This window comes from Vigna umbellata, chromosome 1, assembly GCF_029865625.1.
Source record: "Vigna umbellata cultivar VRB3 chromosome 1, Vumbellata_1.0, whole genome shotgun sequence".
In the NCBI taxonomy this organism is placed as follows: Eukaryota; Viridiplantae; Streptophyta; class Magnoliopsida; order Fabales; family Fabaceae; genus Vigna; species Vigna umbellata.
In genome coordinates this window covers 60115823-60129820 of record NC_142165.1, presented here as the reverse complement: position 1 = coordinate 60129820, position 13998 = coordinate 60115823, and the positions used below count along the sequence as shown (strand labels likewise).

Below are 13998 nucleotides of genomic sequence, written 5' to 3'. Positions count from 1 at the left end.
GCTTCTAACCTAGAATTTCCTAGGGGTTCAGAGATTCATCCTCATTCTCACTCCTTCAAGCCGGTTTGCACCTTCTCCAGAGATTCAAGGTTTCTTGTTCAATCACCACAACTGATCACCACCTCTGCCATGGCCGACCACCGTCACCTCAAACAGAACGCGCCTTGGCTTCACCGGCGACCCCTTCGCACCACCAGAACCACCGTCAGCCAAGACACCATCGTTTCCACTTCTCTCTCTCTTCGAAAACCAGCGATTCTCAGGGATGGTTTTCCTCCGTCTTCATCTCCGATCCGCTCGTGCCATCCTCATCCATCAACATCCACTTCACCATTGCTAAAACCTCCACGACGAGCATGCACTGTCACGATGATGTCCCTCCCCATGCCTATACTCATCCACCTCCTCGGCCACCTCCACGGCCACCAAATTCCTTCTCAACAGCTCCAAGCCGCCGGGACTCAATACCCTCGTGCCACTGCTTCCTTGCTCTTGTCTGCACTCTCCGATACCGGCAACCCAGGGAGGGGTTCGTCTCCGCCAGTTCGAACATACGAGCTGCCTCTTCTTCGTCGAGCTCTCCGCCTTTCACCGCCGAGACCATCGTCGGCCATCGCTCCAGCTTATCCCTTCATTCTTGGATTGTGCGATGGGTTTTGGATTTTGATTTGTTGAGATTGGCCGTGAGCATGGGAGTTATAGCAGAGAGAGGAAATATGGTGTAACAGAGAATGAAAAGAAGGGGAGGTTGGTGATGAGGGAACTCATGGTGTTCAGAGGAAAAGCATTCATCATGGAATAAGCATAAGAAGCAGTTATGCAGTAAGCGTTCACGATGATTCTGGAAGCACAGAGACTTACCTGCTGTTAAGGTGGCTGCTATCGTTCGCTGCGTAGACGGTGGCCTCTTCTCGCCGGTGCCGGTGCCAATGCTGACTCTGGATGATGATTCCAGATAATGGTCTTCTCGTATGCACTCTTTTCCCCTCTTTTCTCTCTCTGATCAAAACCCAATTCCCCTCCCCAAAATCTTGGAATTATTCTCTTGTAACAACCTGGTCTCCCCTGCTGAGACACGTCTCTTCTCCCATTTCCCACGTTTTCTCCCTTTTTTCTATTTTTTTACTTTTTCCAATTTTATTTTATTTATTTTTTTACTTTATTTTTAATTTTTATTTTTCAATTTTTTAATTATTTTGATTAATTAACACTATTAAAACAAATTGAAAATAAGAAATAAAATAGAAAAAATTAAAAGCAAAAAAATCTAAATACATAAAAAAAGAATAAAAATAAAATAAAAGCCAATAAAAACACATTGTTTCAACCCGGACAAAATTGGGTGTTGACACATATATTCTATGTGAAAAGAATGAACTTGTTTTAATATAAGAAGAGATAAGATACCAAAAGTACACTAATAAATCAATTTCAATAAAAATTAATTTTACAAACAGCAGAAAACACTGAAGTTAGCTAGATACTGTTGTTTAATTTTCATTTTGTGTGCATATTTATCAGCTAAAATTGTGGTTGGTGCAAACCAAAACCTGTTTCAAAATTTTAAAATTATGTTAATGAAGCCATATATAATAATATAATTGTGGAAAATATATGTATATATATTTATATATGGTGGAGTAAAAGAGAGGGTGAGATTAATTTAAAATTAGTATCCATGAGTGAAAGTAGATGTATATAGAGGATTGGTAATTGAGTAGTGAGTTTAAGAGAAAGTTGAAGAGAGGAGAGAGATAGAAAAAGAGAGAGAAAGAGAGGGTGGTGGTTTGGATCAAAGATCAATGAAGGGCAGTGGCTGCAGTGAAGCATCATCTGGTGGAGGAAACATGAATGTGAAACCTGCATGGCTAGAGAAGCTTATGGCTGAGACATTCTTTGGCAATTGTGGGGTCCACCAGAATCAAAAGAAGAACGAGAAGAACGTCTTTTGCTTGCACTGTTACCTTAGCATCTGCCCCCACTGTCTCCCTTCTCACCGTTCCCATTCCCTTCTCCAGGTATCAGTTTAACTATCATCGTCATCGTCACAATTTCACTTTCATACCCCACATCTATATATAAATCCACCATTTTTCTTCTACTTGTTCTTCAATCTTTTTATATCATTAATTCCACCAAGTTCTTCCATTGTCGGACACTCATGTTTTAGGTGATTTGCATGTGCTGCTTTTATGCTTCTTCTGACTTGGATCTTGGTTTGCATGTGTTGTTTTCTTTCATTATCATTATGTTTTTACTGACTTTCACTTTTGGAGAATTTCTGATAGTTTTTCTTTGATTCTTGTAATTTTTCTTTTTGTTATCCCTTGAATAATCAAGATGACTGTCAGATATTGAAAGTTTTCATATATATTTCAGAAGTGAATTTTTAACCAAAATTTCAACCTGTTTGGATAAACTTATATGGAAAATTTTAACATGAATCTTGTGGGATGTTTGGGAATCGGGAATCCCTTTGCATTACTGCAATAAAGAGTTCATCACTTTCTGAAACATACAATTAGAAAGTAAGATTCTGTGTCAAGTTTGTTTTGTTTTCTATTCTATCTGTCAATGGAATTCACAGTGCGCCTTGCTAGAATCTGTTTGTGCTAGTTTATACTTTGATGTCGTTTGTTTTTCCACTAGAAAACAAGTACATGATTTTTATTTGTTCTTTTCAAAAAAGAAAAAGATAAAAAAAGAGTTACCAAATTGAAATTGGTCTCAACTTCTTTCATTAATTCTCTCTGTACATTGAACTTTATTTTCTACTTAAAAACCATTGAGTTTTGTTTTTCTAAAAATTGAATGTGTCTCTCTTGTTAACCAACAGTGGTTGTCTCATGTATTTATTGTTTTCACACATATAAACTTATATATGCATACATTTATACATGGTTTCCCAGAAGGGTTCACCATGTCTTCTTTGATTTTCACTTGTTGGTTTTTGGTTTTTGTCACATAAACGGAAAATCTCTTTTTTATCCATTTTCTCCTGTAAAGGTTCCTCAGCTGTTCCTTTCATTGAAAGCGAAAGCTTTGACCAAGTTGTTCTCAATTCCCCTTATGTCTCTATACTTTATTATTATTATTTATCAACGTTCGCCCAACTTCTTCTAAATTACTAGTATTCACCACACTCTCCCTCAATTCTAATATTCGAATGTTTAATAAGATTTGCTAGGAATGATTATTTGAAGTTTCAACTTTATTTTTAACCACAAATCTTTTACATTGACATTATTTTATATGTTTGAGTTGTTTAAACTTTATCATATTAAATATATGTGAGTGATCAGATTCTAAACATGCTGATAGTAAAGTACATTAACATTTTGTTTAAAGAAGAAGAATATAAAAGATAAAAAAGAAGTATTTTTTTTTTCATAAATTAAAAGTAATTTATAATATTTTTAAAAATGTTTTTTTTAATTTTATTTATCTTGTAGAGGAGTCTCTTTCACCGTTCAAATTCAAATTCAATTCACACGTACACAAACCCATTATTGTGTTTTTCGTTAGCGAATTAATGTGAATTATTATTTAATAATATGTGTGCATTCCTGCATGTTCAAGTTCGTGCGTGTGAGATGCAAAAACTAATGGAGGTTTTTTATGTCATTTTGTATAGGTGAGAAGGTATGTGTACCATGACGTGGTTCGATTGGGTGACCTAGAAAAGCTCGTCGATTGCGCCAATATTCAGGTCGGACAAACGTAACTCTTTTCGAGAAATCACATAACCTTATCTGCCATAAAAAAATAAAAAAGTTTCACTAATGAACAAAATTAACTCAGTATCTTGTGTGAAAAGTGAACGATGATCACAGATAATTACAACAATAATTAGAGTGAGTAATTAGAGTGAGTTTAACGCAATAGATGGTTTGAATTGGATGGCAGCCATACACCATTAACGGTGCCAAAGTGATATTCTTAAATCAGAGGCCACAGTCAAGGTCATTTAAAGGCACTGCCAACACTTGCTGCACTTGTGACAGGATTCTTCAGGAGCCCTTTCACTTCTGTTCTCTGTCATGCAAGGTTTTTGTCTCATGTCACTGTTTATCTCTCTTTCTCTCTCTCTTTTTCTCTTTTTCTTCTCTCTCAACTTCTTATTTTCTTCTTTGCCTATTGACTCTTACAAACAAATTACTGGTCAACACTTTCTTTAACTAAATACACACCATGCTCATCTAACACGAGCTACCATTTTCTAATCAATTATATAAAGTACAACATCAAACATAGCTGTTGTAAAGAGCACTTTCTTCTTTTAGTCAAACTAATTACTTATGTCCATTGCGAAATTCAGAAAGTATTCTTTGCATACACTATTATCTTTTTCAAGTTCATGACATTTTTCTGTACCCAACATCAATTTATCAAAACCAAGATAAAAAAAAAGGTATTTTTTCTTTGGAGATAGATTACATTTATAATTTTTAGTTGTATTCTTAAAATTATAGATACTAATTACTCTTTTGTTACTTTTTTAAATGATAAGACCTTTTAAGAAAAAAAAAAGTGAAGTAGAAAGAAGTAGAATGAATGAAAAAAAGTGAATCAAATTTTATAGGGTTTGAGTGGAAGGTTTATGGAAGAGGTGGAACAAACAGAAGTGTGAGTGTATATATTATGATGACACATAAGGTCCTACTAATATTTTTATATAATCCAAAACAAGATGGTATATATGACATTTTCTTAATGGATCCCACAATTTTTACACTTTTCCACATATATAATGATGTCAGTTCAAGAGATTTTTTTCTATGTAGGTCTCACCAAACTTTCTTTTTCTTTTTTCACTTTTTTCTTCCTAAACTTTTTAGTTATTCCTAAAGGTATATCCTTTTCAGAAACTTTTTCTTACAAACAATGAAAAATGATTATAGTATGATGAGAATGAGAAAAAGAAAAAGATATTTTTTCAAAGAAAGTAAAATACTAAATAATTATTTTTAACTTTTAATGGTATCATCTTAATGATTTTATCATATAGAATAAAAAAAACAAGACCAACTAAGAATAGTATATATTGTTGTCTTGAAAACTTGAAATGTGACTGGAAGGAAAGAAATAAACAATGTTACTAGATGCAGCAGCTTTAATTTTATGTTTCTGGTGTTGAGTCTAAAACCATAGTTGAACAAGATACATTTGTGAAGATGAAAAACAAGGTTGTAGCCGGCCCACAAAAAAATAATTGTATGTAATGGCAGCAGGTTGATCACATGGTATGTGATGTGAGGGTTTGAGTGTGAAGCATTATTGAATCTGATCTTACATTTTTGCAGTTTGAGGGTCTAAGTGTTGATTGCTATACCCAATTTGTCCCCACTTCCTCTGAGGCTACCACTAGCATGGCCAACAACAACAACAACAAGCAGAACACAAATGGCTTCTTCATCTCTCTTGGAAGCAGAAGAAAGGGGGCTCCCCATAGAGCTCCTCTTTCCTAGCCAAAAATAATGGCTACATTAATTGACATTCAATTCTGAACAAATAAATGGGTCTCAGTTCTTCTGTGCATCCTTTCTGTTGTTTGCTTATGTGTTTGAGTTATGAACCGCACCTGCATTTGATTTGTAGATTCTTTTCATTGCCATCTCAGGTGGTGGTTATTCAAGCCACTAATTTTGTGTTTAGGATGGAATGAAATGTACTCATTTTTATTGCCTGCTGTTTATCAAATACAATGTTCTATGAACTAAGTCTTGTTTCTCACACTGCATAAGGATCATCCTTTCTCTTTTCTTTCTACAAAAATTTCAATAAAAAATAAGAAAATAACTTTAACTAAAAATATAAGCAAAATTTAACTTTATATCGGAAGACTAACTTGTGTTCTAAGAATACTGTCTAAAGTATATGATAACTACACCTTTGGAAACATTTTGTAACTCTTTATAGATTCTTAGATGAAGATGAAGAAGGTTCTGATATAATCTATTAGGGAATATATGTTGGATGAAGGATGTATCAATCCATAGACCAATTTCGTTTTAAACGGGTTTTATAAAATTTAGAAAAGATTTTTTAAGTCACTACTTCATGGTTCTATAATTTCACTTATGTTCATTTGTAGTAGTCTTTTACTGTTACTAGACTATATCATTTACCATTGATATATGTAGTTACAGTGGGACCAAATACATACAAGTGTATAAATTTAGTTAATACTTATAAAAGATGTTTTAACTTATTTTTCTGTTACACATGTTTCACAAATAAGATTGTCTTTTGAATGATATAACCGACCTATTATGAGGTTATGTTTTTTCAATTTTGAGAGTATTCTTCAATTGGTATGACCACACTTTTTATGTAGACCTAATGATCTTCGTTGACAGGCACGAGGCATGAGACATTTTGAGGTAAGAACTATCTCATGAAAATTATCTTGCTACTGGTAGTAAATAATTAAGTTTCATTTTAGTTTTTACTATGCGTTAATATTTGTTGACCATAACATCACAACCACTGTCAAGCAATTATTTATGCTAAGTAGATCGTATTTCAAACTTTATTATTGTTGCCACTCACAAAAACAACTATTTTAGATTTATGCACCAATACAATATTATGTCTTTAACATTAGTATGTATTTTTTGTTCCTTTTTAAGAACACCACGGTGCATGTTTTGCATTAGTAAGAAACTTTTTTTCTTTGTACCAAATTACAATTTTATTATGGGGTATTTTTTACTAGATGGTCAAGGCATTTTCCATTATAAACAATTGACATAGGAATTTGCTTAGGGAAGGTTTTTTAGCCAGTGCACTACCTACTATCTTATTAACATCTTCTACTTATGACACTTCAAGACTTTCGGTTTTCAAAATCACTTCCACTTTTAGCTTTATGAAAGATGTGTTTTAATTTCAAATTTTTGTTCAAGAATCTTATTCTCTTCACATAGTGTTTCACACAGTGCTTAAGCTCAAGCTTCTTAGTCATAATTGTAAATTCCTTTTTAAGGCCTCAAAAGGTTGGGAAGTACTAGAGATATTTTCGTCATATGATTGTGTAACATATCATCACTGTCATCATAAGATTGTTATGATGATGTGTAGACGTGAGACCAACATGAGATTTTTCCTCTTAATTATTGTTCTTCTCCTTGTCCTACTTTTGACACACTAACGTATAATGTCCAAATTTCTTGCAGTCATAACATATACACTTTTCATTATGTTCTTTCGATTCCTTTGGATTGAACCTTTTCCATTTTGTGAATCTTCATACTTTTTGAGCATCTTCTTGAACATGTACATCTCAAAGGAAAAGTTTTCGTAGGGGATATGATAAATTGTTGATGACACATTTTATACATATATTTATAGTTTTGTTGTATAATAATTGAATTTTTCATATGTTTTATTTTTAATTTTTACATAATTTTCTTTCAATAGTAATAATAAATTAGGTTCATTGTATATATTTGTTTTAATTTTATATTTTTAACTTTACTCACTATTTTGGTCATATTTTTAACATTGAATTCTAAGTTTCAAAAGATTCAAAATGGATATATGGTTTGCTGGATTTGTAATTCTTTGCTATTTTCTATGATATTTTGAAATTGGGACAAATTTGTTGAAATTTTGTGAAAAAAATCATGCATATTAGATTTCCATTTGTTTTTAGAGCCTATATAAGGCCTAAATGTGCTCAAAACAAAGAAACAAATGCCAAATATTAGAGCTTTAATTTTCCTCTTCTCTTTTTTTCCTCTTTTATTCTTTTTCCTCTCGTTTTTGTTGTTGTTTTTTTATATTCTCCTATTCTCTAAGTTTTATGTTCTTCATGATGGATGGATAAATAAATCTGAGATCAATTCATGGAATATATATCAAATAAGTTGAATTGACTTTTTCACCAATTATTTTTTGCTTTGAGCTTGTTTTTCTCTTCTTTAATTAATTTTAATGTATCTCTTTGTGATATCAATTAGGTTTCTTTAAATATGAATTGCATTTAAGGATATTAAAATTTGATTGGTATAATCCATTAATTCATTAATTGAATTAGTTAATAGTTTTAACTTAAATTCGAATATTTAAAGAACTATGATAAAAATGATTGTTTAGTTCATGAATATGTGGATTAAACCACTTTCATCTTCTTAATTTTCACATTTGATTTTTATTTTGTTTTCTTCAACTTTTATGTATCCAATCCCCGAATCCTCAATTTAATATGTACAAGAAGAATATTGGAGATTGAATATATAATCAACATGCATCTTTTTAGAATTGACCTATGTTGCGCCTTATTCTGTAAAAATTTTAAAAATCTTATTACCTTTGATTTCATTAATGACAAGTGAAAATCAGTTATTTGTAGAGCTTAAGAAGGCACCATCTTCTTTTGTTTACACTACAAAAATTCATATTAAATGTGACTGTTTTAATATAACAATTTTTAAAAATTGTCACTTTTTACAATATACATGATAATTTCCTTTAATTTTTATTTTCCCAAACTCAATCACTCCTTCCCCAAAAGTCAATCGTTCCCTATCATTTCTCTCCCTCAAACTTTCAAAACCTTCGTACTTTCAGAATCCTTAAATTCTTTTAGTCTCACATTCCTTCCACCAAACCCTTCAATCCTCTCCCGTGTATCCAAACATGTTTCCCTACACTCTCCCCTTCTACTTTCGTCAGCTTCTTCCACCCTTCTATAAACCTCAACGCGCTCAAAATCATGTTCTTGTTTCGCAATGCCATCATTTCCAACGTTTTGGAGGGGTTTTCCGATGTTGTCACGAGCTAGAATAAACAAGCGTGATCAATTTTATCATAGTGTTTGGAATCCCTTTGGAAGAGAATGATCTAGTTATCTAAATAATTATATTAATAATTAATTCATAGCTAAAATTTGTTTGTAAATTAGAATTTGTATTATTAACGAATATTTTCATCAATAATGTATTTGATAGTCAATACCATTATAGTAAATTTTGTTGGTAATTAGTAATTTTTATTACCAACAAATTATTTCGTTGAAAAATTTATCAGTAAAAAGTGCAGCAAATTTCATATTAAGTTTCTATATGTTAAAGGAAGATGAATGAGAAGAAGAGAAGGAGAAGGAAGAAGAGGATGCGAAAAAGGAGAAAGAGGAAAAAGAGGAGGAGGAGACGTAGTAGTGACAAAGTTGTGATAGTGCCAGAGGTGCATTGGCGATGGTAGTGACCATGGTAGCGGTCAGAGTTGGGGAAGGAGGAGGAGGAAGAAAGAGGAAGAGGAAGTAGAACATGAGTAGGAGAAGTCAAAGGCAAAGATAACAGACATGGCAATGATGACAGTAGAGGTGTGACGAGGAAGAAAAGAAGAGAAAGAGAAGAGAAGTAAGAAGAAAAAGAGGAAGAAGAAAAAAATGAAAAAGAACAAAAGAGAAGGAGAAAAAAGAAGGTACAATCACGACAAATACCAATGGATTTTATCAGTGTCTATAATATGTTAATAATTACCAACATATATTTACTAACAAATTTTGCTATCTATTGATAAAATTCATCGATGATCGTTTTATTGACAAATTTTTTATCGTTGATAATTTGTCTGTAAATTCAAATTATCAACAGATATTTGCTATTACCGATGGATTATATTCATTAGTAATATGTGATTTTCTTGTAGTGTTTTAGTACTCAGTGTTGAGTAAAGACTAAAGTTGCTGTTTTGAGAAATTAAAAAGCTGGGATTTTCCGATCACGAGATAAGGAAAGAGATCTCGCAAGTATGGGGATGGAAATTGGAGAGTGTTTTTCTCATTCAATTTATACTCACTCTCAATGCTACATTTTTCTCTTTTATTTTTTCTCTGCGATTTTGCTCCAAAGTTCCTCAACACTTCAAACCAATACCTCAATGGTTTCTCTCATGGTAAGTCTTTCACTCTCCGATTTTCGCTATTTTAATTTGCACCTTTCAATAATTTCCTCCGATTTTTAAATTTCAAACAATCCTGTTATCATTCTTCCTAAGGTTTTTAGTTTCACTTGTGCCTTTAAACCCTAATTTTTGTTCTTGCATGCTAGGGAAAATCTAGAGTTGGCTCACCTCGAGCCTTTGTGATCTATGGTGAACAATCTCATGCAAGCAATATATGTGTTTTTTTTTATATATTTTTGGTGTTATTTTTTGTTGTTCTTGAAATGTTATATGTTTTTGGTGATTTTGCATGTGCTTAAACAGTTGAAGACTTTATTTCCATTTACATGGGCTTGGTGCTTTAGATAAAGAAATTATAGCTCTACAAATGTAATTAAAGAACCAAGGCATTGAAGGGGGAGCATATGATAAAGAGCAAGATGAAGAAGAAGAGGAAGATTATGAATGCTTCTGTTACTATCTCATTTTTTTAACTACTGTGATTTGTTTTAAGTTGCTAGTTTGTTGAAAAATTACTTTTAGTTTCACGCTAGATAACTGTATTGGACATGTGTGTCTTAAACCTCTAATGTTAGTCTATTCATATGTCTAGGATTTACATAACTATCATCCATAATATATCATTCTCTTGCCCTATTTTTTGTAATGTCCAAGGGGGGAGAAAAAAAGTGTTTAATGATGCAGGAATAGAAAGAACATATGATGGAATTGGTCATCATAAAAACCAGGAGAGATTGTTGAGAGGGGGAGTCTCTCACTAGTACAAAAATAGTGTATAACGTCACATGTTCAACGTCGAACTACTGAATAACCAACGTTAAAAATGAGCGATGACATTTTTGTAAATAAATGCAATAATTAAACGTCGTTTAGAATTGTAATTCGACGTAAAAGAATATAAAACGTCGAATGACTTTTAAATTCGACGTCAAAAGGTTAGTGAATTCAATAAAAATTTGAGCGGGAGATTGAAAATTCATTCACTTTATCTTAGTGCGCGTTACCCTCTTCTCTTCTCAAACTTTTATCAAACGAAGTTTGACGACATGCTAATTAATTATTTTATGTATGATTTTTGTTTGTTTTAACCGATTATTTTCGTGCTCTTATCCTTCATAGGCGCATTCTGCTTTCTCTCTCACTTTGACGAAACTTTATTCCGACGAACCCACCTTTTGAGGGTTAGCTTTCGTTTTCGTCTTCGTTTTGAAGAACTTATTTGTTGAACATGTTTGTTGTTTTTTTTTTCTGAACTTGTTTGTTGTTGTTGTTTACTTTAACTTGTTTGTTGTTATTGTTTGATTGAACTTGTTTGTTGTTGATTATTATTGTTTGATGTTGATACTACACTACATATTCATAGTTGATGCTTTATAAACTACCAAAAACTGAAATTTGTTATTTTTTTGCTTTTCAAGTCTCGTAGAATTGTAAAAAAGGATCACAATTAATTAAAAAAAACAAAAATAAAATTGATTAACGTTCGACGTTAAATTAACGTCATATATTAACAAAATTCGATGTTAATTTAACGTCAAAATTTTTAAATTCGACGTAAATTTAACGTCTCCTGATATGACGTTGTTCGCGAATTCGCCGTTAAAAGCCCAAAATATTCGACGTTGTACGCGATTTTTGTACTAGTGTCTCAAGCTCTTACACCTAGAAAAAGGTGTGAGAAAGTTTGTGTTTTTGATGATGAAGTTGTTAATTTTCTTTCCTAAATGAATAGATTGTTAGATTAAGTTAGATCCCATATAAATTTCATGTAAAATAGGCTTTTGTCCTATTAGAAGGGTTAATCTAGGCTTAGGATCAAAACTACACATGTTTGGGCCTGTGTCACTTTTTTAATCGATTAAGTGTATTCCTTAATCGCTTAAAGTTGTGAACATATTTTAATCAATTATGTTATCATAATTGATTAAAATTAGGCTGAAGCACATCAGGCATTTGTTCTCTGTTTTAATCGATTAATATAAGAACCTAATTGATTAAAACAGTGGGTAAACCTTAATCGATTATGAAAATAACATAATCGATTAAATATACCAATTTTGTGCCTAGGCTATATATATGTGTTCTAATTCTTTTTCAGGTACGAAAACATTCTGATATTGATCAAACTGAAACAAGAACACATTATGAGTTGTCTTAGAGCAATCTTGGAGGCATCAACCATTTTTTTAAAGAAATTAAAAGGTCTCTAAGGGTCTAAGGGAGAAAGAGTGATCAACCAAAAGATCTGCATTGTCTTTCTTTGTGAAATCTGCACTTATGGTGCACCAAGTTCTATATTGCTTGTGTATTCTTTGTGTTAGTCTTAGTTGGGTAGGAAAGACTCCTAAAGAGTGTATGTATAGCCTCTTTAGGTTCACATTTTTGTGTATTTGAGTGTGGTGAGAATATATTGAGTAAATATTGTATTCTTGACTTTCAAAGATTAGTGAATTCCCTCCAACTCAGGTTGGTAGAGGATGACTTGATGTAGACTTGCTTAGAGTCAAACCACTATAAATCTTGTTGTGTTATGTTGCTTTCCTCTTGTCCATTTCTTTGATGGTTAAAAATCTTTTGAAAACAATACAAAACTCCAATAGTTTTTTAAAGAACATTAAAATCTGTTTATAAACCAATTTACTCCTTCGTGGATTGAGATATAGTTGTTTTCCTTTTAACAAATTTTTAATTTTATATTATTTTTAAATGTAAAGAAATTATTTATTTTGCTATTATTAATACTTAAAAAAATAAATTATGAAATTAGTACTTAAAATAAACAAGGTTTAATAGCCTATTTTGTCCCCAGTTTTGTTGAATAGTGTCAATTCAATTCCCTATTTTAAAAGTGTTTGAAATGTGTCCTCACTTATTAAACTTTGCGTCAAATTCGTCCCTTCCGTTAAATATAACCAAACGGAGTTAATGGAGGTGATGATCTGACAACAGTTAGTAGTAACGTGTCATTATTTAGTTGTATGTGTGCTGACATGTTAGATCAGCTTTAACTCAGATGAACGTGGCCAATGAGACCTTGTCAAGGGTCAGACCCTTTCCCACCCAAAATTAGGGTTTCAGATTGGGAAAAAGGAAGCTCTTGCGCCTAGAACTCAGTTTTGCGAATTAGTGATTGCTTCATGCGCCGTGACGAAGAAAGATGGTTGCTGGTGGTGCGTGGACAAAAACTCGCGATTTGGCCATGGAGGTTTTGAATAGCTTCACGCGATTAGGGTTCATCTCGACTTTTGGGGTTGATTTCTGAATATGGTTTTCTGCAGGTTGAAGAAGAAACTCGCGCGAGGAGATTACGAGTTCGCGAGCTCTCTGTTGATGATAGTGGAGGATTCTTGCGGTGGTGGTCATGGAAGCGCGGCATGGATATCGCGAGGCATGGATGAGAAGACGCTGACGTAGTGGAGGCTCACAGTTGCTTAAGGGTTTTTGCATTCTCTGAATTTCCAGATTTGTGATGAAGAAGATGAATGTTGAAGCGAATCTTGCGGACTTGCTATTAGGATTTTTTTCGCGATTGGGGCTGACTGGCGGAGGGATGATTGAGAAGCTGCCATGGTTGCGCGATGGCTTCTGGGTTTTTTTGTTTTCAGGTATCGGGATTGGTTAGCAAGAAGGTGGAGGCTCACGACTTTGATGGTGATTGCGGAGCATTGCGATTTGGGGTTGAAGATGAAGGTTGGTGTTGTTTCATGGTTTAGTATTGTAGGGTTAGGTTGCTACAAGGGAGGCATTGCTGGGTCGCGTTTGGGGTTTCCATGGAGGTTTGTGGCGTGGTGGAAGGTTGCGCGAGAAGATGAACCTGTGGTGGCAACTAGGGTGAAGACGAACAGGGTTGGTGGTGGCGTTGATGATGTCTTCACGACGCTTCACGGTTGCGACGCGGAGGCAAGGTTGGTTAGGTAGTGGTGGCGGCTAGGGTTCAAGTGGCATCACAAGGGTTTCTATCTAGGGGGAAATTAGGGTTTCTGTGGAGAAGACAAAACTGACGTGGCATGAGGGATTAATTAACATGTCAGCACGCACACAACTAAATAATGACACATTACCACTAACTGTTGTCAGATCATCACC

At 33.4% G+C, this 13998-nt stretch overlaps 1 protein-coding gene across 1 annotated transcript; it reads left to right on the top strand.

Moving 5' to 3' along the window:
- Positions 1-1707: 1707 nt before the first annotated feature.
- LOC124838323 (protein RGF1 INDUCIBLE TRANSCRIPTION FACTOR 1-like) lies at positions 1708-5733 on the top strand. Its single transcript, XM_047313892.2, has 4 exons — positions 1708-2018; positions 3635-3709; positions 3907-4047; positions 5304-5733. The coding sequence occupies exons 1-4, from the start codon at positions 1803-1805 to the stop codon at positions 5466-5468; spliced, it is 597 nt and encodes a 198-aa protein (XP_047169848.1). The 5' UTR covers positions 1708-1802; the 3' UTR covers positions 5469-5733.
- Positions 5734-13998: the final 8265 nt, after the last annotated feature.

Excerpts from the sequence above, each read along its gene's own strand:
- LOC124838323 (XM_047313892.2), top strand. The coding sequence starts at position 1,803 with ATGAAGGGCAGTGGCTGCAGTGAAGCATCATCTGGTGGAGGAAACATG. Across the intron at positions 2,019-3,634 it reads GTTCCCATTCCCTTCTCCAG|GTGAGAAGGTATGTGTACCA; the intron begins GTATCAGTTTAA and ends CATTTTGTATAG. Across the intron at positions 4,048-5,303 it reads TCTGTTCTCTGTCATGCAAG|TTTGAGGGTCTAAGTGTTGA; the intron begins GTTTTTGTCTCA and ends ACATTTTTGCAG.